The sequence below is a fragment of the Taudactylus pleione genome, unplaced genomic scaffold (assembly GCF_031769625.1).
Source record: "Taudactylus pleione unplaced genomic scaffold, aTauple2 ptg000828l, whole genome shotgun sequence".
Lineage (NCBI taxonomy): Eukaryota > Metazoa > Chordata > Amphibia > Anura > Myobatrachidae > Taudactylus > Taudactylus pleione.
Window position 1 is genome coordinate 4,776,876 of NW_028285230.1, and position 24,818 is coordinate 4,801,693.

Here is a 24,818-nt window from a genome sequence, read left to right on the forward strand (position 1 = left end):
CGCTCTTTGCCAGTGTGTTCTGATGAAAGGGCGGATGCCCTGAAACATTGACAAGATTTCAATACACTTGGATTTATTTGCATATATTACTGTGTCTCTTGAATGCCCATTTATTGTTTGGACTATTATATTGCATGGAGTGGAGGCACCGAGGCCAGATGTATTAAAAGTGCAGGAGTGCCGGCAGTCTTGGAGAATATATATATATAATGTGACCAAGTGGAAGGCCAAGAACAGGCTCTCTGGGTCAAAGTCCTGCCCGGCGCACTCTGTGAGGTCCGACCGGGACCCCAACCACTCCATTAGGCATCCCAGACCAATTGCCCACCCCTCTGTGAAGTTTTCATCCAAATACATCCAGTGAGAGGCTCAGAACAGGCTCCCCGGGTCCCCTCCATTCCCATCGGTGCAGGGGTATATCTTCAAGTTATTAAGTTTCATTATGTGATGTTGTCCAAATCGATCCAGTGGAATGTCCAGAACAGGCTCCCTGGGTCAAAGTTCTGCCCAGCGTACACACCACCGGGAGTTCCGACTGGGACCTCAACCTCCTATTGTGTCTTCTGGGATCGAATGTTACCACTCTGTGAAGTTTTTGTCCAAATCCACCTAGTGGAAGGCTCAAAACAGGTTCCCCGGGTCAAAGTTCTACCCAGCAGATATCTGAATACATAACTGGACAGACAAACAAACAAACAGACCAATGAATTTATATATAAGATTTGTTGCTCTGTTGCATTGTTGCTATGTGGTCGAATAGCTTAATTTTTCGATACTAAATAACTATGAAAGATTTGACAGCTTTACCTTGAGAGCTGTGGAAGATATTCGCCAACAAACAAACAAACTCCTTTATATATATGAATGAATGGAAATGTTCTGATTGTATATAACAAAATTAACTGTAAACTACTCCATATAGCTTAACTACTTATTGATTTTCATCTATATAGATTTATTTTTCCATAAATCAAAACTTAGGTGGAATTTGACAACCTCATCAATAAAGCAGAGATTAATTACATTAACATCTGAAAGAAAAGAAACCTGAAGTGCAATGGCTTCATTCAGCAAGTCAGGTTCTAAGCCAATGGGAAGATACATCAAACTTCTCCCCAAGGAAATCACCCCTAAGAGATTTTTATACTTGATTTGCTGAATTTGAAGCGTGGGACAAATAGCGATTCTTGTTATGTGACATGACGCACCTGGTCTTGTGCAGTCGTACTTATTGTTTACAGTCATGCACTTAGAATAGTATCATAATGGCAGAACCTTATGGCCGGAGACCATAAAAATGTAAACAGTAACTAAATACAGCGATAATATTGACTTAAATATATGAATTAATTAAGACTTAAGTGAAGCTCCATTGACCATTGTTATAGAAAATAAGAAAAAATATATAAGGAAGTTAGTGGTCTAAACATTAGTCTTAAGCTGGGTACACGCTAGGCTGACCCGCTGACCTAATGATAAGTATACACACTTACCAATCATCCGCCCAATGTGTCGGGCCTGACGTCAAAACTGGGCGGGCATTTAAATGTCCCCGCCCAGTTGAGCTGTCGCTCACCGCCGGGTCCCCGCAGCCTGTGTACGGGTGATCGGCAGGTCGCCTGTACTCACCAGCCGATGAAACGATATATCTACAAGTTATATCTTCATCTGTTCTGCGATTGGATATGTCTGTGAGTGACGGTCACAGACATATCGGCTGTACACACTAGCAGATGCACTATAGATTTTCCATCCATTCAATGGAACGGACAATATATCTATCGGTGTGTACCCAGCTTTACTGCTGGCAGCAACTGAATACCCAGCTGGGCCATAGTGCAGGAAAATGCTGCAGAAAGCATCTGTACTGGCGCACTACAAAAAACAGAACGGGGGTGTCCAGTGTTGAATGTTCACAAGAGACATCTAAATGTACTTAATGAGGAATGAGATGCACCTTTGTATTGTTTTTAATATATAAATCATCTCTATAGTTTTGACAGACCGATGTGTGTTAATACGTCCTCTCAGCCCATGAGGAGATGTACAGTATGTACTTAGAAAACAAATCTCATCATCCGTCAGGGGTTTTGTTGTAACTGTCAGTAAAGATCCTCTGCCATTAGAGGTAATTACATTTCAATATAAATGTAACATTGCTACAGCACAACAAAGAAGACCTCGCCTAACCCCAGCTTAGTCTTTCTGTCTCTTATCAATTTGTGTAATGTCATCTCTCACTGTGCTTGTGCTCCATGACCAGGAGCCTCCTAACTCCCTCCCATGGAATAAAGGATGGTATTGTTCTGTGCCTGGGAGGCCTGCAGATTATTCTGCCTGACGGCATTAGCAATGCACCTGAAAATCCCATTATACGTGTTGAAATCTAGGAAGACCACAGTTCTGTTAAAGTTCCTATTACTCAGACACTGAAGTAGCTCACTTTGAAAATGATTGTCGGGCAGGGAATTGGGAAGGCAACCAGAGTGGCTATTTGTACTGGCAGGAAAAGGGCGAATTCTCATCTTGCTGACATTTTGCAGGTTTACACAGTTATCTGCAGCCTTAGGAACGCTCAGGACATTTGTTCAGTTTAAGGACCTGATTCAGGGCCTAATTCAAACCCGCTCGCGAGCGCTGAGTGCTCGCAAGCGGGTCGATGTTAGCCCAGTGGGCATGTGCACGATGGAGGCGGCTCCGTCGTGCGCATGCGCGAGACCCGGATAGCAACGGGCAAGCCGTGACTATGGGTCTCACTACAAAGGGGGCGTGCTGTCGATGGTGAGTGACAGCACGCCCCCTTTGGTGGGCATGCCGGGGGCGTGGCTGGCCAGATGGAGGCGTTCCCATGGGAACGCCTACCGTCTGGGGCCGGCCCCACTGACATCACAAGTGATGTCAGTGGGAGTGCTTTCGGCTCTGATAGAGCCAAAAGCACTCTAGGGCTTGCAGCAACGAGACCCTACCACAAGGGTCTCTTCGCAAGCCTGATGGTCGCGATGGTCTTGACCATCGCGACCATCTTCCTGGCCGCTCGCTATAGCTGTGGGTAGTCACCCACAGCTATACGAGCGGCCAGGAGGCCGCTCTAAAAATTCAGAGGGACGGCCCTGATTCAGAGCGAGCGCTCTGTCAGAGCGTCCAGCTCTAATTCAGGGCCTCAGTGCGGATTTTTAGAAGTGGAGATGTTGCCCGTAGCAACCAATCTCATTCTAGCTATTATTTTCTAGAGGGTGCTTGGTAAATGTAAAGTAGAATCTGATTGGTTGCTATGGGCAAAACCCGCACTTTAGTAAATACAGTATAGCCCAGAGACTCACACAGACTTGGCTGCTTCCTTTGCCGCAGCTACTAATACCATGGCTGATTTTCTTCATACTGAGACGTCCTGTGGCGATGCACTTACGTCTCGATGTTTCTCTAGACCATCGGATGCACCATCTAAACTTGCCCAACGTCTCCGGATGAGTATGGCCTCCAGTGCGAGCAGCAGTGCGCCCTTGGATGCAGCTGCGTACAGTGACACGCTCACAACACCCATGTCTGCCTAGTCTCCACCCTCTATACCTCCCAGGAATGCCCACTGCAAGACGCAGACCTTGCATCCAAACTTGCTTTGATATGTTCCATGGATGCTACAGCATGACGATCTATAGAAAAGACAGGTGCATGTAACCTTCTTGTTTCTATATGGGAATTTTCATTTACTTATTACCAGTTATTTATATAGCGCACACATATTCCTCAGCGCTTTACAGTGAATATTTGGCCATTAGCATCAGTCCCTGCCTCCGGTGGAGCTTACAATCTATATTCCCTATCACATGTACATGCACACACTTACACACTAGGGTTCATTTTCTGTCAGGAGCCAATCAACCGACCAGTATATATTTTTGGTTTATGAGAGGAAGCCAGATCATCTGGTGGAAACCCATGCAAGCTCCAGGAGAATATATAAACTCCACACAGTTAGGGCCGCGGTGGAAGTCGAAACCCATGACCTCAGTGCTGTGAGTCAGTAACGGTAACCTTTACTCCGTCCGTACTGCCCATAAATAAAAGGCGCACAAAAGACCATGGCCACTTCTGTTATGGGAAACGCCACTTTCTCTACCATAGTTATTATTGAGCATTATACTTTTGCATCATATTTTTATGGCATTAACTCACGTGTTACTTGATGAGCACTTACATAGGTCAGGCAGTGAGAAGATGTTCACCAGGAGCATAAGTTCATATCAGGCACCCAGAGGCAAAATAGACGGAGGTGTGTCCCCCCTTTCTGGGCATGCATAGTAGCACAGGTGAGGGCAGAGAAGGAAGTAATGTGCCAGTAATTCTGCCAATTGTGGATAATCTCCAGCCTCTTTCCCCTTGTGTCTCTCCAGCCTATTTCTCCCATGCTTTGCAGCTCCAGTCCCCCAGTGTCCCTCCAGCTCTAGCCATCCCTCTTCTGTCTCTCCAGCTATCCCCTTTCTGTCTACAGACCCCAGTGCTTCTCCTGCCACCCACCACATCCCTCCACCTTCAGCCCACAGAAACTTACCTTCTGTGTGGTCTGGCTGACGCTGCTCCTCTTCGTGCAGCGGCTCCTCTGTCAGCGCTGCACCGTAACGTCATGATGTCACATAGAGAGGGTTAGGTTAGGCAGAGGGGGAGGGTTAGAATAAGAAAAACAAGTGTTGGTCTGCTAGCCCTGTCTGGATGCCGGTGTCGAGATTCTGACAGCCGGGATCCTATACCCAACCCCCTGGGTGCTCATTGTGCACATCAGGATTGTAGTCAGTAAGCTCTCTTCTCTCTGGGAGGCAAGAGGTAGAACAGCTTTTAAAGACATACTGTAGATCTGATTTTACAAACCACTGTGGCCCAGATTTATCAATGAGTGATATTCTTATTATCACTCGTTACTAATCCTAAATGGTACTCCAACCAATCATCTCCTAATTGTCATTTTTCAAACACATGACAGTTAGGAGCTGATTGGTTGGAGCACCATTTAAGATTAGTAACAAGTAATAACAAGAATATTACTTTTTGTTAAATCTGGGCCTCAGTCATCATTACTCCTAGATAATTAGGGGTACATTTACTAAGGCGACAGATTTTAGAAATGGAGATGTTGCCCATAGCAACCAATCAGATTCTACTTCACATTTAACTAGCACCTTCTAGAAGAAAATAGCTAGAATCTGATTGGTTGCTATCGGCAACATCTCTACTTTTAAAAAATCTTACCTTCGTAAATTTACCCCTTAGAGTGTTTGAGTGAGAGAATTCATACTCTTCTGATCGATCTGTCTGAATTAGAGTACAGCTGTACAGTAACTGGCCCATCTGAATGCTGGCCGGAGGTCACGGCAGATTTCAGCTTCATTTCTAGAGGCAATTGGAGAAGTAAAGTGAGATCTCTTCTTAATATGAAATTTAATAAGGGAGGACAAGTCTTCCCAGCAATATCTCCTGCCTTCCTGTACATTTATAGCTAAAGAGACAGCGCATTAACCTTTCAACAGCTGTGCGACTGGACAGTATGTATTGGAGCACTGCAGCAAAGCTGAACAAACATTATTAAATGACAACTACTGTAAATGTGAAGTACATGAAATAAAAAGGCATCTTGAAAATGTACAAATGTATGTGAGAAAATATGGCATGGCAGAAAAGTAGGTTATGTGTAATGTCCTGTGCAATTTTTACGGTGAATTTGGCAAGTGTCTATGGGCCTGATTCAGACCCGTTCACGTAGCCTGCCGATGTTTGCAATCTGCGCATGCATATAAGATGCAGTGCGCGTGCGCGAACTAGTCCATGCGATTGCAAAGCAATCGCACCCTGTACACAGACGCTCCGCTAGAATGAGTGATAGGATGAGCCTGGGTGGTGACAGGGGGTGGTCGATGGAAACGGGTGTGGCGGTGCGAATGCAGGTATGTCTGCGCGTCTCAATGCCGTTTCAGGGGCGTGCATAATTAAGACGCAGCGGCAGAATACATGTCACATGACTGAATTACACACTGAAGCACTCGCAGTGCTTGCGGTGGGGTATGGTCAGCCACAAGTGCTGCGTATGGGTCCGATGTTACCGATTGTTTAATACACTTCCTGGTAATGACGTTTGTTACTAAGGGAAAGTGGGCATCTTGTGACAGGCTGGTGGGCGTCTAAATACATACCGCGGTCGTACGGCAAGACATAGCGGGGGGGTTCTAATGTCTTGTTAGCGGTCGCGGGATTTGCATACTTTGACAGCTGCATGCGACCGGGTCTGAATCAGGCCCCATGTACCAACTTAAATCTTCACATTTCTTATATCCACCCCTCAATATTAAAGTAGATTGGTAACTATAGATTAAGCCGTAGTAATTCAGAGACTGCTTGTGCTGTTATTGTGGGAGACAGTGACCTATCCAATAGTTACTAATGTTGGGTACATACTTATTGATATATCGTTCATTCGGTCGACGAACAATATATCGCTAGTGCATCGGCGGCTGTGTACACCGCATATGTCAGTGCCCACATATCATGCAGATACAGTATATCGGTACATCTGCATGTGTGTGCGGGCGACCCACCGTTCGTACACTGGCCGCAGGAATCGCCGACACTGACATCACAACTGGGCGGGCATTTCAATTTCAGTTGTGATGTCTGCCCAGGCATATCTAGCTCCAGATTAGTAAGTGTGTATAGCTTACCAAATCGGCTGATGGGTTGGGTAAGTGTGTACCATAGTTACCTACTTTTTCCATCACCTCTCAGCCCGGGGAGGAGATGCAGCTTACTACTTTGAGGGTAGGGGCTTGGGCTTTGATGTCATTAGGCCGTTCCGTATGGAGGGGGCAAGGCTAAATGACACGGTTTGCGACATTTTAGTCTCGCACCCTCCATATGGACCGGCGATCTCTCTCCCATTCTGCCCACTTCACTAGGAAGTGGGTGGGATGCAGGAGATTCAGCCACTCTTGAGGGGTGCGCGGGGCTTCCTGAAAAATCCGGAGCCTCCTGCAACTTCCCGGAGAGTAGGCAAGTATGGTGTGTAGCCAGCTTAAGTACAGGAAGGAGTAGATGGGGAACTTAAGGTGGCCCTGTAAAACATTGTGAAAGTGGCCTCATGTTGTTGGCAGGGCCTACTTGTCATAAAATAGAGTCACATTGGCAGGAAGTGGCACAAATTGCACCACCAGTGTGTGTACCAGCGCATCTATGGAGTGAGAGGGCCATCACGCAAGGTGTCTCTTGTTTTGGTGCACACACCACTGTTACATGCACACAGCTCCCCATTTATCAGAGCGGTATGAAGAGGGACATACAGTTTCTGCCTGGATCTTCGAATGTTGGGGCCCTGTTTGGGAAAGTTATAGGTACATGATATATGTAAAGCCTAGCAATGAGTGAGCAGTGAGACATCCCTCACCCAAACCAGCCGCAACAATACATCAGTAGCTCCCACATTTAGCAATTAGGTTTCCTTTCCCACAAGCCGCATCAACATTAAATTAATATGATTCAAATGTTAGAAATAGACATGTTACCGTTCATTACAATATTAATAATAATCAGAGGCCCCCAACAGTGGCATAACTAGGATATTTGGAGCCCAGGGTAAGTTAAAAAACGGAGCCCCCTCCCCAAGTATGTGTGCGCACCATATGTCACAAGGGGCGTGACCACTAAAAAATGGGGCATGTCAACATGACACAACACCGTTTCTCGTCACTCTGGGAACATTCCTTTCCATTCCATATGCACCTTAATGCCCCCAATAGTAGTGCCCCTCTTGCAATTTCCCCAGTAGCAGTGCCCCATGTAGTAATGCCCCTTATACAGTGCCCGCAGTAGTGCCCCTTATACAGTGCCCCAGTAGTTCCCCCAGTAGTGCACCCTTATACAGTGCGCCTTATGCAGTGCGACATACAGTGCCCCCAGTAATGCCCTTATGCAATGCCCCCAGTAGTTTCTCTTATACAGCGCCCCCAGTAGTGGTCCCTCTATGCAGTGCCTCAAATAGTGCCTCCAGTAGTGGTCCCCCCTATGCAGTGCCCCCAGTAGTGCCCCTTATACAGTAAAGCATCCTGAGACCATTCATGTGTGGGGTTGAGTCTCAGCCAAGGGAGTGGGATCACTCACAATTTTGCCTAAGAACACAGCCATGATTAAAGAATGGTACCAAAACATCCTCCAAGAGCAACTTCTCCCAACCATCCAAGAACAGTTTGGTGATGAACAATGCCTTTTCCAGCATGATGGAGCACCTTGCCATAAGGCAAAAGTGATAACTAAGTGAACAAAACATCAACATTTTGGGTCCATGGCTAGGAACCTCCTCAGACCTTAATACCATTGAGAACTTCTGGTCAATCCTCAAGAGGTGGGTGGTCAAACAAAAACTCACAAATTCTGACAAACTCCAAGCATTAATTAGGTAGGAGTGGGCAGCCATCAGTCAGTATGTGACCCAGGAGTTGATTGACAGCATGTCAGGGCGAATTGCAGAGGTCTTGAAAAAGAAGGGTCAACACTGCATATATTAACTCTTTGCATAAACTTAATGTAATTGTCAATAAAAGCCTTTGACTTTTTACTTCAGTATACCATAGTAACATCTGACAAAAAGGTCTTAAAACAGTAAAGCAGCAAACTTTGTGAAAACTAATACTTGTATCGTTCTCATAACTTTTGGCCATGGCAGTATGTATATATATCTTAGACATATTTACAATGTGTGCAGAATGTGCCTCGGAGTCCAGGGAGAGTCTTTGCTTTCCCAGCGAGACGCCATCTTTCTGAAGATGTCACTGGGAAGATGGTACCGCAGATGATGGAGGCCCAATTGCCGTGACCAGCTCGGTATACTCTAGGTGCAGGGTGTATGCAGCAACTGTACAACAATTTGCAAATGTCGCAGCCACCAGGACTTGTACTGAGATGCCCACCGGTGGCTTTTCAAATCCAAGCGACACTGTACAAAGACGCAGCATCGTGGCAGATCAGTCGATTATCGGACTTCTGAGTAACCCTATGTTGCGCAGTAGTGTATGCCTGAGGTCGGACCTCTCTAGCTGAGCTCCGGTAGGTCCTAGTGACTGCCAGTTCAGTCCTCCCTGTTAGGTGCTGGAGGTAGCGCAGCGCAGGAACTCACTCCTTAAAACATAACCAATTCTGTTGTTGCATAAAGGCTTTGGATTGTCCTCAAGGGACAGTGTGCTTTTTGCTCACCACACTTGTAACCCCAGTGCTTTTCCGGAAGCTATTAATGAGCAGCAAAAACCACTTTCCATACTGTGTACAGCGGATGCTAAAGAGAGAGCAGCATAGGCCAAGATGGGATATTATAATAATAAAGCTGTGTGTATGCATGCTGTGGTTAGGAAGTGCCAGGCCTTACAATCTTACGATTAGCATGATGGAGAGAAGTGAGAAGAAACGAGTACTAGAAAAGTGTTTAAAATCATGGCCAGAGAACAGACGAGAGTGTACAAGAGAGCGTCGGGTTAGAGAGAGTCAGGGGGCTTTATTTACTAAAGATCAATTTAAAATCGACTAATATCAATGTTGTGTCTCTGGGGCTTAATCACACATTTATTAATGACTTTGAGAAAGTCCAGTCACGTGGACGAAACGCGTCCGTGTGCTCCTCCCTTCCAGCAGACCCGGCACCACAGATTTACCTCTGGCAATTTTCCATCCCAGGCCCGACATCATGGTTTATACGACTGCCCCCGGACATATTCATCAGCCTTCGGGAAGAAGCAGCGGTCCTGCAGCACAGGTCAGCACAGTCTATTGGAGCTGTGCTCTGCCAGACCCCACGTATGACCACGGCAGTTATACTGGCTTACCTGCTGCCAGATCTCACAGGTGGCTCAGCGGTATATTGCATTTCCCTACATGGAAGCCGCACATCACCAGCCCAGCTGTTCAGGAGACTGGAACATATGTTGCCCAGGTGGCTGTAGAAAATTACATGAAATCAGGTTTCCTGCTGTGATCAGGATAGTAACCTTAAGGACAACTCAAGTCCTTTAAGACCGGATTCAGGAAGATCATTCTAGGGTGGCCACCTTCATTACCGGTAACTTTTATACAATTTTTTAAGGGGGTGTTTTTTCCATGCCAGGCATTTTTTGAGCCCTATACTAATATTATTTACGAACTGTGCTTATTGAGCAGAGGGATATGAGGTATATGAACATCAGAAGGACACCACCTTATCTGCCTCTTTCTATTTTATTTTTATGTGTAACTTTTATATATTGTTTACATTTTTCTCATATTTTATGGGTCAGTTACAGAGTTAAATACCATTCTAGAGGATAAATGTCTGTAACATTCAGCTATCAATTGCAACATTGTGTGTCACATGTTAGATACTAAGAGGGGTATTTCATATGGGAGCGAAAAGTCAGTGCTGGGCTTTTCGCTCCACATCGGAGATTTTTCAGGGATAAAGTATCGGGCGCGCGCCCACTTTATCCCCGTTTTCAATATAAAATCGACGAAAACGGGACCTGGCGAAGTGGGATTTGCGATAAACTACGAAATTTTCCTGGAAAAAATTGTAGGACCCCCCTAAAGTTTTTTAAAAACATGGGGGATCACTATGGGTACCCCCGTTTTAGCCTGCAAATGAAAGTCGGGGATTTAAATAGACGCAGCAGGTGTTTATTTCCCGACATTGAAGAAGTGTTGCAGAAGAGCACTTAGGTTATTTTTTTCGTTTTTTTAAGTGGTCCCATCAAATTTGGGGTACATGAAAATGGGTACTAGCATATTTTGATGTCCCTAAAGTAAGTATTTAAAAATTCTGCAACTATGCTAATATGCTAGGCTAATAGCCTATTCTAGAAAACACCTGCCGCATACTTGCAGAATAGCCCTGAACCTATTTCCCTATTTTTAAACACTTTTTTCCCATTTTTTTTTTCACCCCAATTTTTAAATAAATTTTTTGGGGTGTCCCTATTTTTTTTTTTTTTGACACAGTTATTTTTAAAATGTCATTCCCAGGGGTGCAGGCTATTTTTTTTAAGCCTGCACCCCTAAACCCCAATTCTGCACTTTTTTTCGCCACCTATTCAGTGGTGAAAAGTTATCCCCTTTTTTTTCAAAGACTTTTCGAACCTGCGAAAAGTCTTTGAAATTGAATACAGTGTAAAACTAAAACCTGCGATAATGACGTCATAGGTGCAATATTAACGCAAAAACAGAGTTTTCGCTCCATATTGAATTCCCCTATAAGGGGTAAATTTACGAAGATAAGATTTTTTAAAAGTAGAAATGTTGCCCATAGCAACCAATCAGATTCTAGCTATTATCTTCTAGAAGGTGTTAGATAAATGTTAAGTAGAATCTGATTGGTTGCTATGGGCAACATCTCCACTCCTAAAAACTCTCACCTTAGTAAATTTACCCCTAAATTTCCAAGATACATCATTGAGAATTTGTCTTTTATAGCATAATATTTTGAATGATGCCATTAGGGACTTAGGGCCTGATTCAGAGCCGAACGCTCTGACCAGAGCGCTCGCTCTGAATCAGGGCCCTCCTCCATGAAAATGGAGCGGCCTTATGGACGCTCGCATAGCTGTGGGTTACCACCCACAGCTTATGCGAGCGTCCATGATGATGGTCGCGATGGTCAAGATCATCGCGACCATCGGGCTTGCGACGGAGATCCTGCGGTAGGGTCTCGCTGCCGCAAGCCCTGGAGTGATTTTGGCTCTATCAGCCAAAATCACTCCCACTGACATCACTAGTGATGTCAGTGGGGCTGGCTTCAGATGGTAGGCGTTCCCATGGGAACGCCTCCGTCTAGGCAGCCACGCCCCCGGCACGCCCACCAAAGGGGGCGTGCTGTCAATCAACATCGACAGCACGCCCCCTTTGGTGCGAGACACGGAGCGACGGAGAGCCCGTCGCTATCCGGGTCTCGCGCATGCGCACGACGGAGCTCCCTCCGCCGTGCGCATGCGCAGTGGGGCAACATCGACCCGCTTGCGAGCATCCTGCGCTCGCGAGCGGGTCTGAGTGACCCCCTTATACTATTGTCTGTGCTGGGTTTTAGGACTCCTATAGTGTATCCCTCTTGGGATTGCGTATACTTTTTTAGTGAACTAGTACAAATACAATATGTAAAAATTCATTATACTTTTCATGTTCCATTGAGAGTAATATAATTTTTCACTACATTCCAGTGCTGATATCCCATTCTTCGCTAAAGGTTTCACTTTTGATTACGAGGTTTAAGCAACCAACCTCCGGAATATAGCTGCAGGAACGTAAACAGTATCTTCTTTTTTTTATTTTTCTGCAGTGGCGTAATTATGGCAGAGCCGCCAGGGCTCGTGCCCTGGGCCCTATGGGACCGGCAGTGCCGCCAGCCACTGTACTGGCCCGTCTTAGTTAGCCTGTGTAGTGCCGTCTGCAGTGAGTGCAGTCAGCACTACACATTTACTCAGGACCGGCACTAGGCTTCCCTGCGCCCAGCGCCGTCCTGTGCTGCACAGCTGCGCCCCTTCCCTCCATCTGAGCGCTTACCCAATAGTGCCAGGCAAAGGGTATGAGGCGGGCTCAGGCTAGCCAGTGCATTTACACACACATCGCCACCGAAGCAGCGGCGATGTGTGTGTTTCAGCAGCCAATGAGAGTCAGACAGACTCTCATTGGCTGCTGCTGCGCCCACTGCAAAAACCGGGCTGGAGCTCACTCATATGCTCCGCCTTCCAGCTCCTGCAGTGGGTTATGGGAGAGACATCATGACGACTCTCCCATAATGCAGAGCGCGCCAGCCTGAGAAGACCGAGGTGCAGACGGCGGCGGGAGCAGGAGCCGGAGTGGGGTTTCATGTAAGTTTTTTTTTTTTTTTTTACTTGTGTGTCTGCACTACTGAGGGCACTGCATTGGGGGGGACCTCTATTGGGGGGGACTACTACTGGGGGCACTGCATCGAGGGGGGACCTCTATTGGAGGGGGGGACTACTACTGGGGGCACTGCATCAGGAGGGGACATCTACTGGGGACTACTACTGGGGGCACTGCATCGGGGGGACCTCTACTGGGGGCACTGCATCGGGGGACCACTACTGGGGGGCACTGCATAGGGAGGACCACTACTGGGGGCACTATCTAAAGGGCTCTGTATGGGGGCACTACTACTGGGGGCACTATATAAGGGGCACTGCATAGGGGAGACCACTACTGAGGGCACTGAATAGGGAGGACCATTACAAGGGGCACTGTATAAGGGGCACTGGATAGGGTGGATCACTACTGGGGGCCTGCATAAGGGGGACCAATACTGGGGACACTGCATAGGGGGGACCACTGCATGGGGAACTGCATAAGGGGGATCACTACTGGGAGCCTTGAATAAGGGGGACCACTACAGGGGGGAAGGTATAAGAGGCACTACTGGGGGCACTGCATAGGGGCGACTACTGCATGGGGCACTGCATAAGAGGGATCACTACTGGGGGCTTGCATAAGGGGGACCACTACTGGGTGCACTGTTTAAGTGGCACTACTGGGGGCCTGCATAAGGGGGACCACTACTGGGTGCACTGTATAAGTCTCACTACTGGGGGCCTGCATAAGGGGGATCACTACTGGGTGCACTGTATAAGGGGAACTAATGGGGGCCTGCATAAGGGGGACCACTACTGGGTGCACTGTATAAGGGGAACTAATGGGGGCTGCATAAGGGGGACCACTACTGGGGGTACTGTATAAAGGGCACTACAGGGGGCCTGCATAAGAGGGATCACTACTGGGGACATTGCATACTGGGGGTGCTGTATAAGGGGCACTACTGGGGGCACTGCACAGGGGGGACTGTATAAGGGGCACTGCATTAAGGTGCATATGGAATGGAAAGGAATGTTCAGAGTGACGAGAAAGGTGTGTATGTCATGTCGACATGCCCCTTGTGACCACGTCCATTTTTCGCCACATAGAGGGGGGTGGTCTCCATTTTTCAATTTGCCCTGGGCTCCAAATACCTTAGTTACGCCACTGTATTTCTGCCTTTCTAGTGATTTACAGTCTCGGTACTTATAGCACCACCCCCATTCTTTTTCTTCTTAATTTGACATTTACTAACAGACAATTTTTATTTGTTTTTTTTAAGTATTAGTAAATGTGTGATTTAGTCCCAGAAAAACTTAACATCCATGTTAAGTGATTTTGATAGATTTTAAATTGATTTAAATCGACCAGGGACTGAAGCAAGGCAGGTTATATCCTGGACCACTGAGACATTGGGTCCCACTGCTAGAGAGGGTTCGTGGCTCCTCATACTGTATTGTTGGGAATGGGAATGAAATGGCGGTGGCTGTTTAGCCGTCAAGTCAAATCCAGACATCGGATGCCCGACAGGATCAAGATCCCGATAGGGACAGGTAAGTAATAGAGGCATGCCTCTGAGTATAGGGGTATAGGGGGGGTGCCTTGAGCATTGATGGACACCTTGGATGTGTCATGTGACCAGGAAGCGCACTGAGATCAAAACTCAGCAGCAGCAAGAGAAGACACAGTGATGCAAGTAGCAAAATCAATGGACACTGAAGCTTAGTGTAGCTAGATGCGTTCGCACGCAGCCGTCAGCCCCCAAAGTATGCAAATCCAGCGATCGCATTGGCAAGGCAATAGCACGCCTACTATGTCTTGGTGTGCAATCGCGGTGTGTATTAATACGCCCACCAGCCTGTCTTAAGACGCCCACTAACACACGTCATCTCCAGGAAGTGTATGCAACCATCGGTAACATCGAGTACCATCGGAAGCATACGCAGCACTTGTGGCTGACCATACCCTACCGCAAGCACTGCGAGTGTTTCAGTGTAAAATTCAGCCATGTGATGTGTACTATGACGCTCCGTCTTAATTATGCACGCCTCTGAAACGGCGTTAAGATGCTCAGGCATGCCTACGTACGCACCACCACTCCCCCGTTTCCTTCGGCCAACCCCTGTCACCACCCACAAACCTAACCTACCCCCCTTAGTACCTAACCCAAACCTCCCCAGGGGTGCCTAACCCTAACCCTCCCCCTCAAAACCTAACGCTAACCCCGCTACGCTACCTACACCTAACCCTCCCCCCCAGCGGCTAACACTAAGGGCGCCCCGGACTTACCTTGTTATGGCAGCCGTCCTTCTGTGTTCCGGCGTCAGGATTAAGATAGGCGTCTGTATTTCGATGACCTATGTTAAGTCCTTTGTCGGGCTTCCCCTGTCGGGATTGAGACCAGCGGCATCGCGGCCGCCAGTCTCATAACTACATCCCATCAGCATTTATGATGTCAACATTTTAACAACGTTAACAACATAACTGTCAACATTCTAGTGTCGACATTGTGAATATCGACTTAGTGCCTGCATACTGTCAAATGTACCTCTATTTGGAAAGTTCATACATCCAACTAAACATTATTCTAAGTTGCCATTTGCAATTATATTTATGCAATATTAAAATAAGCAGCTTTAAGCATGTAAATAGTATGTATATAGTTATTATATATATTTATAAATATGTATAGTGTGCCATTGTAGTGTAATGTAATTTATATGCAGGGGTTTAATGATTTACAGTGGTGACAGTGGGATCATTTATTGGGAGGACGATGAACTATTGCAGTATCCCTGGCACTGAAGGGGTGCCATATGCAGTTTGTGAAGTGACAGTTGGAGCTGGCAGAGAAACAGTTATTGGAGGGGGCTCTTGAACTGCTGCGTACCTGAATAGAGGATGGCGTGCCATGGTGTTTGAGAGCTGAAAACCAGTGATTGATAGGAGGGACGCTGAGGTGAACACTGCTAGATATTAGGGGGAGGAACTGGAGAGTGAATGCTGCCTATAACTCAGCCTTGTGGAGGAGAAACTTGAGTGTCAGCCAACCAGAGGGTCTGAGGCCCAGCCCCCAGGGGGAGTCTAGTCAGCGCTGCTCTGCCTGTGGAAGAGACAGAGATAAGTCTAAAATGAGTCCTGCTGACAGGTCTCTTTATTACAGTAATACTAACTTTACATACCGCATGAGTACCGGACTGCAGTTCAGCAGTCCATAAACTAACATCGCATTGAAGCGGATAGGTGGTACTATTTGTTGTACTGAGGGTCTGATTCAGAGCCGGACGCTCTGACCAGAGCGCTCGCTCTGAATCAGGGCCCTCCTACCTAAAAATGGAGCGGGCTCTTGGACGCTCGCATAGCTGTGGGTTACCACCCACAGCTGTAGCGAGCGTTCATGATGATGGTCGCAATGGTCAAGACCATCACGACCATCGGGCTTGCGACGAGACCCTGCCGTAGGGTCTCGCTGCCGCAAGCCCTGGAGTGATTTTGGCTCTATCAGAGCCAAAATCACTCCCACTGACATCACTACTGATGTCAGTGGGGCCGGACTCAGACGGTAGGCGTTCCCATGGGAATGCCTCCGTCTGGCAGCCACGCCCCCGGCACGCCCACCAAAGGGGGCGTGCTGCCACTCACCATCGACAGCACGCCCCCTTTGGTGCGAGACCCCGAGCGACGGATTCTCCGTCCCTCGCCGGGTCTCGCGCATGCGCACGACGGAGCTCCCTAATGCGCACATGCGCATTAGGGCACCATCGACCCGCTTGCGAGCGTCCTTCGCTCGCGAGCGGGTCTGAATTAGGCCCTGAGTGCATTAGATTAAGGACTACATGGGAAGTAAAGTGCTACCACATTCTTTCAAGCCACCAATACCTCAGGGTATTATAATGAGAGCTATGTGATAACACAACAGATTTTTATATTGAGGAATTAGCTATACAAACATTCAGCACCTGCTCAGCATTATAATTCTGGCCTTCCATAAGCCCTGCCCCAATTGTATTTTTAGCCCTTGGCCCGCCATGCCCCCAGCAGAGATGGTCATTGATGGCACAAACCGCCCCCCACCGATGGCCATCCCTACAGTTAATCTGCATTATTCTTAGGTGTTTGTGAAGGTTTGTTAACGTTCTTCGGTCATATACCGTACTTATACTTTACTTACCTCTTACGTTTTACCATGAATTATTACATTCCAAACTAATGGGAAATCAAACTGTCCAAAGCTGGAGATGTGGAGGTCTTACGCTGTGTCTGCATAGATGGATAGATATTTGCAGAGAGCAGCAGTAAATCTATCATCCTGCTCAGAACCAGCTCGGTTGTTACACAGTTCTTGCCTCAGGGAGCAGACATCCCCAAACACATGCAGACACTGAAGGTGCTGAATTGATCTGTACGTCTTCTTTTCAGGGAAGTTGTCACAGGAAATAATAGTTATTGTTCTGTCCCGGGAAAGATAAATGGCTTCTGGCTAAAAAGTGAGTTAATGGAGTCCCAGGGAGAGAAATCATCTCCTATTCCACATTATGGGCATCATTCAGCAAGGATCGCACGCACCCGCTCGCTGTGAAATTATGCATATGATTACGATCACAGCACTATACCAACACGGCCACCACCATTACAGACATCCACAAGTCAGTGAAAACGTCGGTAATATTGAGTAACATCGGACCCATATACACAGTTGACAGCTGACCCTGACTCACAGAATGCGAAACTTCCTGTCGCCATCTAGACCTCTGGCTGCGTATGCCTTTGCTGGGGCTTAATTATGCACGCCTGTAACGACGTTCAAACATACAGGTACGTCTGTGTTCCTTCGATTTCGCGATTGCAGCAGCCGGTTCGCGCACGCGTACTGAGATGCATGCTCAGTATGCAAACATCGACCGGGTGCGTGCGTCTGCAGATTTGCGATCTGTGCTGAATGAGGCCCTATGATATTGGGCATGATTTAGCAAGGATCGCAATTGCAAAGCTGCACGCAGGCTATAGATATATGATGTATGCGCGCAGGCAGCTTTGCAATTGCAATCCTTGCAATAATGCAAATGCACAGGAGGTGTATGACACATCCCTGCTGCATTTAAGATTCAAGCAATGCGACGGAGTCGCAGGCTGGGATCACCATCGCGACCATCGGTAGTCGATGGTCGCGATGGTGGATGGCGCCGGTCCTCCGGCCAGCTAGCCGGCTTGTGAGCCCAGGACACTTGCTGAACGCAGATTTTGGGCTAGCTACACCCGGAAAACGGGGCATACACTCCCCCATTTCTGGGAACGGAGGCCTCCCCCGCCCCGTCCCGCCCCTTAAATGCCTTTGCCTGTCAATGAGGCAGAGGCATTCAAGGGTTTCTGTGCGACTATGCAGGACCCATTCTGCACAGTCGAAGAATGGGTCCTGCATACGCGCTGATTCCCGATAATCAGGCCCATTGTTATAGGTGATCAGTATACAGCACATCAATCCCTTGCGTATGCTGGGCTGTACAGCAATTTGGGTAACACAGTACTGCTTATTGCCTAGAACATGTTACTCTACATTTGAGTCAAACAAAGCTCATGAGAGCAGAGGGATCTGGGTAATTGGGCGTCGTCTAACTATTTATGAATTGACCCGTTGAATCTGAAAACTGACATTTCATATTGCCGAACAGCATGAAGATAAAGAGGTCTATTCACTAAGCCTTGGAGACAGATAAAGTTAATGGAGATAAAGTACCAACCAATCAGCTCCTAACTGTCACTTTTCAAATACAGCCTGTAAAGTGACAGGAGCAGGGCCGGCTCTAGGGGTGTTCGACCAGTGCGGTCGCACAGGGGCGCCACCCGTAGAAGTCCTGCTGTTCCACCCGCGGGCTGAAGTGGCCCGCGTGTGGTCATATTTGGGAGTCTGGTGGCCCCCGCTGCGGTGCCGGACCCCTGGAGTGTGAATGGATGCTGCGCGCATGCGCGGCAACCATTCACTGACAGGAGAGGGCTGGGGGAAGCCCAGCCAGTGACAGAGTGCTGGGCTTTACCCCCAGCCTGACATTAGTCCAAATAACGTCACATAGGGGGCGTTGCCTGTGGTAATTAGGCCACGCCCCCAAATTCGGTCACAAGCTGATTCATCACGCACGATGTAAGGGAGCCTTCTCAAGGGCCGGCACGGGGTGCTCCGAACCCTGGAGCCGGCCCTGGTTAGGAGCTTATTGGTTGATGCTTATCTCTCTCCAAGGCTTAGTAAATAGACCCCATAATGCTACCAGCGAGGAATTCCTGCAGTGTGCACATGCGTTCAAAATTTAAAAAAGTAGACAATGTGCTACAATGGCCAAATCCATTTCAAGATGGCGGTATCTCTGTCAGACTCAAACTCCAGAGAACTTGCTTTTTTCTTTTTATGTAAGAGCACCGCAGCCCATAGAAAAGAAAATGAGGACTTTGGTATCTTACGTTCCTTACAGTAGATGAATGCAAGGGCACCAAGACGGGGAGGGGCAGAGTAATGATTACCTGGGGTCCAGGCTTGTCTGGGGGCCAGCTGTGGAGGAGAAGAAATGGCCTCCTTTCACGTCAATGTGCTAATAGTTATCATTTTAATCAGCCACAGAACCTGTGTAATTCATATGTGTCCCTTATTAAAGGGAAGATCTGGCAACCCTAACCCTGGGGCATTACACTGTTAAAAAATGGTTTTAGTGGTATGGAAAAGTGCGGACTGCCAGGAAGGCCATACCCAGCCTCTATACTTCCAGTTGGACAGCCTTGATCTAGAAGTGGCTCTAGAAGAAGAACCTTATCATTGAACGACTGAAGGGTCTGAGGCTTGGATGGAGATAAAGTGGACGGAGATAAAGTACCAGAACCCCAGCTCCTAACTGTGTGTGACATGGCAGTTAGGAGCTGATTGGCTGGTTCTTTATCTCCGTTCACTTTATCTCCATCCATGGCTTAGTAAATAGACCCCTGAGTTCTTTATTACACTGAACTTATTAATAATGTTTTCATGAAAAATGCTGAAAAGGTAAAATGCACTGTAACGCAAAGCAACCAACCAGGGGTCTAATTTAATTTTGAAATTTTGTCTTGTCTTTCATTTAGGATTTTCAGAAACAAAGATATATTTTTTTCATTATAATCCCTAAATTAAATTCAGAATGATGGGAATAAATTGTTTTTTTTTAATTGAGAGTTGTTGGAATGAAATACAGTGTTTAAAAATTATTCTCAAGCTTATAATTTAGGTTATAATGTATGTTTAGACTATATTTTGTTATATCATTGACAGTATTTTTATTTATCTGTTTATTAAATTGCTGTTCTTCCAATTGCGCTCCCTTCCTCCATTATTTTTGTTGCACCACTTTTTGTTGGGGTTCAGCTCCCCGCTTTTTGGTGAGCAACATTTGAATTGATTTTTGTTTCTTAATTTTTTTCTCTTCTGCCCTATCAATCTGCAGTATTCAACAATTGTCTTTCTTTCTCTACAGGATTTTCTCTTATGCATGACGGACTCTGAGAAGCAATGACATGTCCCGGGTCACAAGCTCATCCTGTTCCTAGATATATCTTCTGTTTTGGAGACATGTCAAGGTGATATTTGTCAGCAGTGCAAATAACTGCCATTGGGAGAAAGCTTAGAGGTGGTTCCTGCCTTGTGCCCCATTCATTCAGATTATTCAACTAGTGTGACATCACGCAGAAGCTCCCATGAAGAAGACACCACTGAGCTGAGATGGTTTTGCACACTTCCCCCTTTCCCAGTAGCTTCCTGTCATTCCTCCACTCCCTGTCATGGGCACTAATATTCCCTTGTGTGTGGTTAGGAGATCGCCTCCTGGCCTCTTTCTTGCCTACCACCTATGAAAAACGTCAGAGGTCTGATGATCCCTGTTACTTTCAGGCCCTTTGTATCATCATCACTACTCCAATTTACTTGGCCCTTCTTGTTTCATCTCTCCCCTTCGCTTTCATCGGCTTCCTGGTGTGGTCACCTCTCCAAGCTGTCCGTAGACCTTACACCTACTCCCGACTACAGGACAAGGCCAGGGCTAGTGGAGCTAAGTTACTAACTGAATGGAGAGGAACAGGCAGCACGAAAAGCTTCTGCTTTTGCTCGGCCAACGTCTGCCTGTTGCCGGACTCGCTTGCAAGGTTCACTAACCTCTTTAACACTCAAGCACGGGCCAAAGAAATTGGCAGGAGAATACGCAATGGAGCCAGTAGGCCCCAAATAAAGATTTACATAGACTCCCCAACAAACACTTCCATCAGTGCTGCAAGCTTCAGCAGCCTGGTATCCCCACAGGGAGCCGACGTTACCCACCGTGCAGTCAACATGGGTATGAAGAGAACAACATCAATGGAATACAAAGGAGACAATGCTGGAGAGAACAGCAGCGAAGAGGGACGGGATGGGAGAAATGGTGGGGATATGGGCGAAGGAGAGGATAGTCCATGTATTATACGAATTAGTGGAGAGGACAGTGGCCACATCTCCGACACAGAGGCTGATGCCATGAGTGGACATGTGAATGTGGCATGTTTGGCCGAAACAGAACCAGACTTCCAAAAAAGCCCAACCCCTAACCACAAGCACAGGGAGGGGGATGGTGGGAGCCTGGACAGCTGCACCACTTCTCGTGACTCGCTAGTCAAGGGCAGGGTGGCAGACGGGGCTACTGACCAAAGTGTCATCAATAACAAACTTCTGTACAGGGCATCCATCATTAAGAAAGCCGCAGCCCGGAAAAAAAAGCATATGGACGATATCCTGGACCATGAAATATCTGCCTTTTTCCCAGCCAACCTGGACTTCCTGTGCCTGCAGGAAGTGTTTGACAAACGGGCCGCAGAGAAGTTGAAAGAGCAGCTACACTATTATTTTGAATATGTCCTGTATGACGTGGGGGTCTACAGCTGCCATGGCTGCTGCGGCTTTAAGGTCCTGAACAGTGGGCTCATGTTTGCCAGCCGCTACCCCATCCTGGACGCTACCTATCACTGTTATCCCAACGGGAGAGGAATAGACGCGCTGGCCGCCAAGGGAGCTCTGTTTATTAAGGTGAGCGCTTGGGGTGTCTTCTGTGAAGTATATAGTATATTTACTGTATCGTCATTTTGGATTCAGTCACCGCCCTGCATACTGTATCTCTCGCCATGCACAGACTGGTGCGTGTCACTGGATATGCTAGAAGTGGAATAGACAGATACAGACTGATCATCAGATTGATGCATGTAACACTTAATGAAATCTGAATACATTCATCATTTCATTTTGAGAAGGTTAAAAATCTTCATATATCAAAGTTTTCCATAAACCATCATACAGTCCAATAATCATCATTGATCTTCCAAATTATTTTCAATGCATTTCTGTTTTGACTGTAATTTCATTTGGTCTAGGCTGCCAGAACTCAAGCACTGATATTAATCTGATGTATAAACACTGAGCTCCACATGATAGAAAGAGACTGCAATATATATATATATATATATATATATATATACATTAATATATTAATCAAGCTCAACTATGCATTATACAGTACTTTAATAAACATTAACAGTATATACAGTACTTTTGGGTGACACAGTAAAGCATTCCTATGGTTAGTAACTTAACTGTGGCTCTCGATTATCTTTATGTTTTACTGTGCAGATGTGTCCTCACACACCTAGCATTTATACACCATATGGCGTGAGACAGGTTGGGTATGTAATGCCGTCAGTCGGGATCCCAGTGCTCAGAATCCCGACGCCGGGATCCCAACAGGGTTAAAATACCGACATTTGTGGGTCGGTATGCTAACCAGGCCCGCCAAGAGCCGTGGCGGGCCCCGGTAATAGGGGGCGTGGCCTAATAGCGGGAGGCGTAGCCACGCCCCCTTGCCGAGACTAAAAAAAGATTTGCAGCGCCGCGAAGGGGGGGCGCTCTGAGCCCCCTCAGCCCGGCGCAAAGCCAGGGGGGGCGCGATCAGTGTGATAGGAGACTGCTTGTGGCTGCTCAGCAGCCACAAGCAGTCTCCAACTGCAGCTCAACACATGCTGTGTACTGGGCTGCTGTGAAGGGGGGAGCGGCGCCGGACCCGGGCCCCCGCCGGGCCCCTCAGGAAGCCCGGGCCCGGGTAATCTGTACCCGCTCTCCCCCCTTCTCGGCGCCCCTGATGCTAACCCTCACCCTCTCCTTACCCTAACCCTCTCTCTTTGGTGCCTAACCCTAAGTGCCTAACCGCCCCCCTTAGTGCCTGAACCTCACCTCCCCCTCCATGGTGCCTAACCCTAACCCTCCCCCCTTAGTGCCTAACACTCCCCCCTAGTGCCTAACCCTAACCCTCCCCCCTTAGTGCCTAACACTCCCCCCTAGTGCCTAACCCTAACCCTCCCCCCTTAGTGCCTAACCCTAAACCTAACTCCCCGATACTTACCTTCGGCATGCTTGCGGTCGGCATTCTGAAGCCGTGATCCCGATTGCTTTCGGGATTCCGGTGCCGGGATATAGTCCGCCGGCATGCTGCGTGGGGGCATGCTGACTGCATCCCGCGTGAGACACTCTGTGCAACAGTGGTGCTCACAGAGGAGTACCGTCTCTTACTCTACGTTTTGTGTCATATTTGCACGGCAGATGCGCCGAAACTCCACTCGCAGTGTACTACAGAGGCTGGGCTGTGACTTTAACCGTACAGGAATTAGTTGCAATCACGTACATAGTAGCCGACGAAGAACAACGGAACTTGGTGTAAGGAAAAGCTGCGGCATCATAGCATTTCGTATACAGCTTCAGACTCAGGGCCTCATTTATCAACGAGCTTTATCATTCAAAACGAGTGATAAAACTCGCCGCGAGTACGATATACAGTGCTCCAGCCAATCCGCTCCCAACTGTCATTTTTCAAACAGATGACAGTTGGGAGCTGAAGTTTTATCACTCGTGAATGATCAAACTCGTTGATAAATGAGCCCCTCAGCCACAAATTGACCAGTGCAAGCTAGCAATGTACAGTAGTTCTATGTTTCATTTATGCGCATAAGACGCACATTTTGAGCGAGACAGACGCTTGGCGTGGGGCTGTGTGTAGCGCGACTTCAGAAACAGTTCATAAGGACACATCTGCACTATATAGAAACATTGCTGAAATTAGATCATTACTTAAGTGCATATATTATTATCCTTTGCTTACATTCAGAGAACAGACTGATATTAACCACTGTATGCTTAATAATACCCCTTTTACACCGGAGCTAAAACCCGGGTTTTTGAAGGGTTAACCCGGGCAGCTCCCTGGTGTAAAAGGGCAGAGGGTTGGATCGCCGGGTCGAGTGACCCAGCAATCCAACCCAGGTAACTAGCAGGGTTTAACACGGGCGTAGCCCGTGAAACCCTGCTATGGGAACAGCGCACTCCGGGTCACGATGACCTGGAGTGCGCTGCTAGCCGGCCGATTGGTCCGGCTTCAGTGACGCTTGGAGATGACGTCATCTACAAGCGTCCACTTTCACTCCGCAAAAGCCGGGTCTATGCAGACCCGACTGCGGTGTGAGCGGCGCTGACTCGGGAATATCCCGAGTCAGCGCCGGCAAAATTCCGGGTCTGATCCGGATAGGAACTTTGTTCCAACTCCGGGTCAGACCCGGAATTTAGGTGGAAAAGGGGTATAACAGTCACATAAGGAAACAATGCTATTTATAAAGAACAATGCTTTGCTGCTTGAAAATGATTTACAGTACTATGACAATTCTCTCTATTATACAGTGTAAATCCCACCATTTTCCCATACGGTATATACAATATATACGAAGCAAAGCCCGACTACCCAGCCATAGCCACGTCCTCAGGGGACGGATTTATGTCTAAAACCACTTTCAGACAGAAAATGGCAAAAAGCCCAGCTTTTTCCCGGCATTTTGCGTGCCAGGTTTTTTGCCATTTTCTGTCTGATACCCCTTTCACACTGAAAATGAAAATCCCG

General features: G+C 47.4%; 1 protein-coding gene across 3 annotated transcripts in view; it reads left to right on the forward strand.

Annotated features, from left to right (window-relative positions):
- SMPD3 (sphingomyelin phosphodiesterase 3) overlaps positions 1-24,818 on the forward strand; it is a 203,076-nt gene that overhangs the window by 128,848 nt on the left and 49,410 nt on the right. For all 3 annotated transcript variants that reach the window (XM_088458332.1, XM_088458334.1, XM_088458333.1), the window contains one exon: positions 20,340-21,913. In XM_088458332.1, the coding sequence (XP_088314458.1) occupies positions 20,585-21,913 (1,329 nt within the window). In that variant the 5' untranslated portion in view covers positions 20,340-20,584. The remainder of the gene's footprint in view (positions 1-20,339; positions 21,914-24,818) is intronic.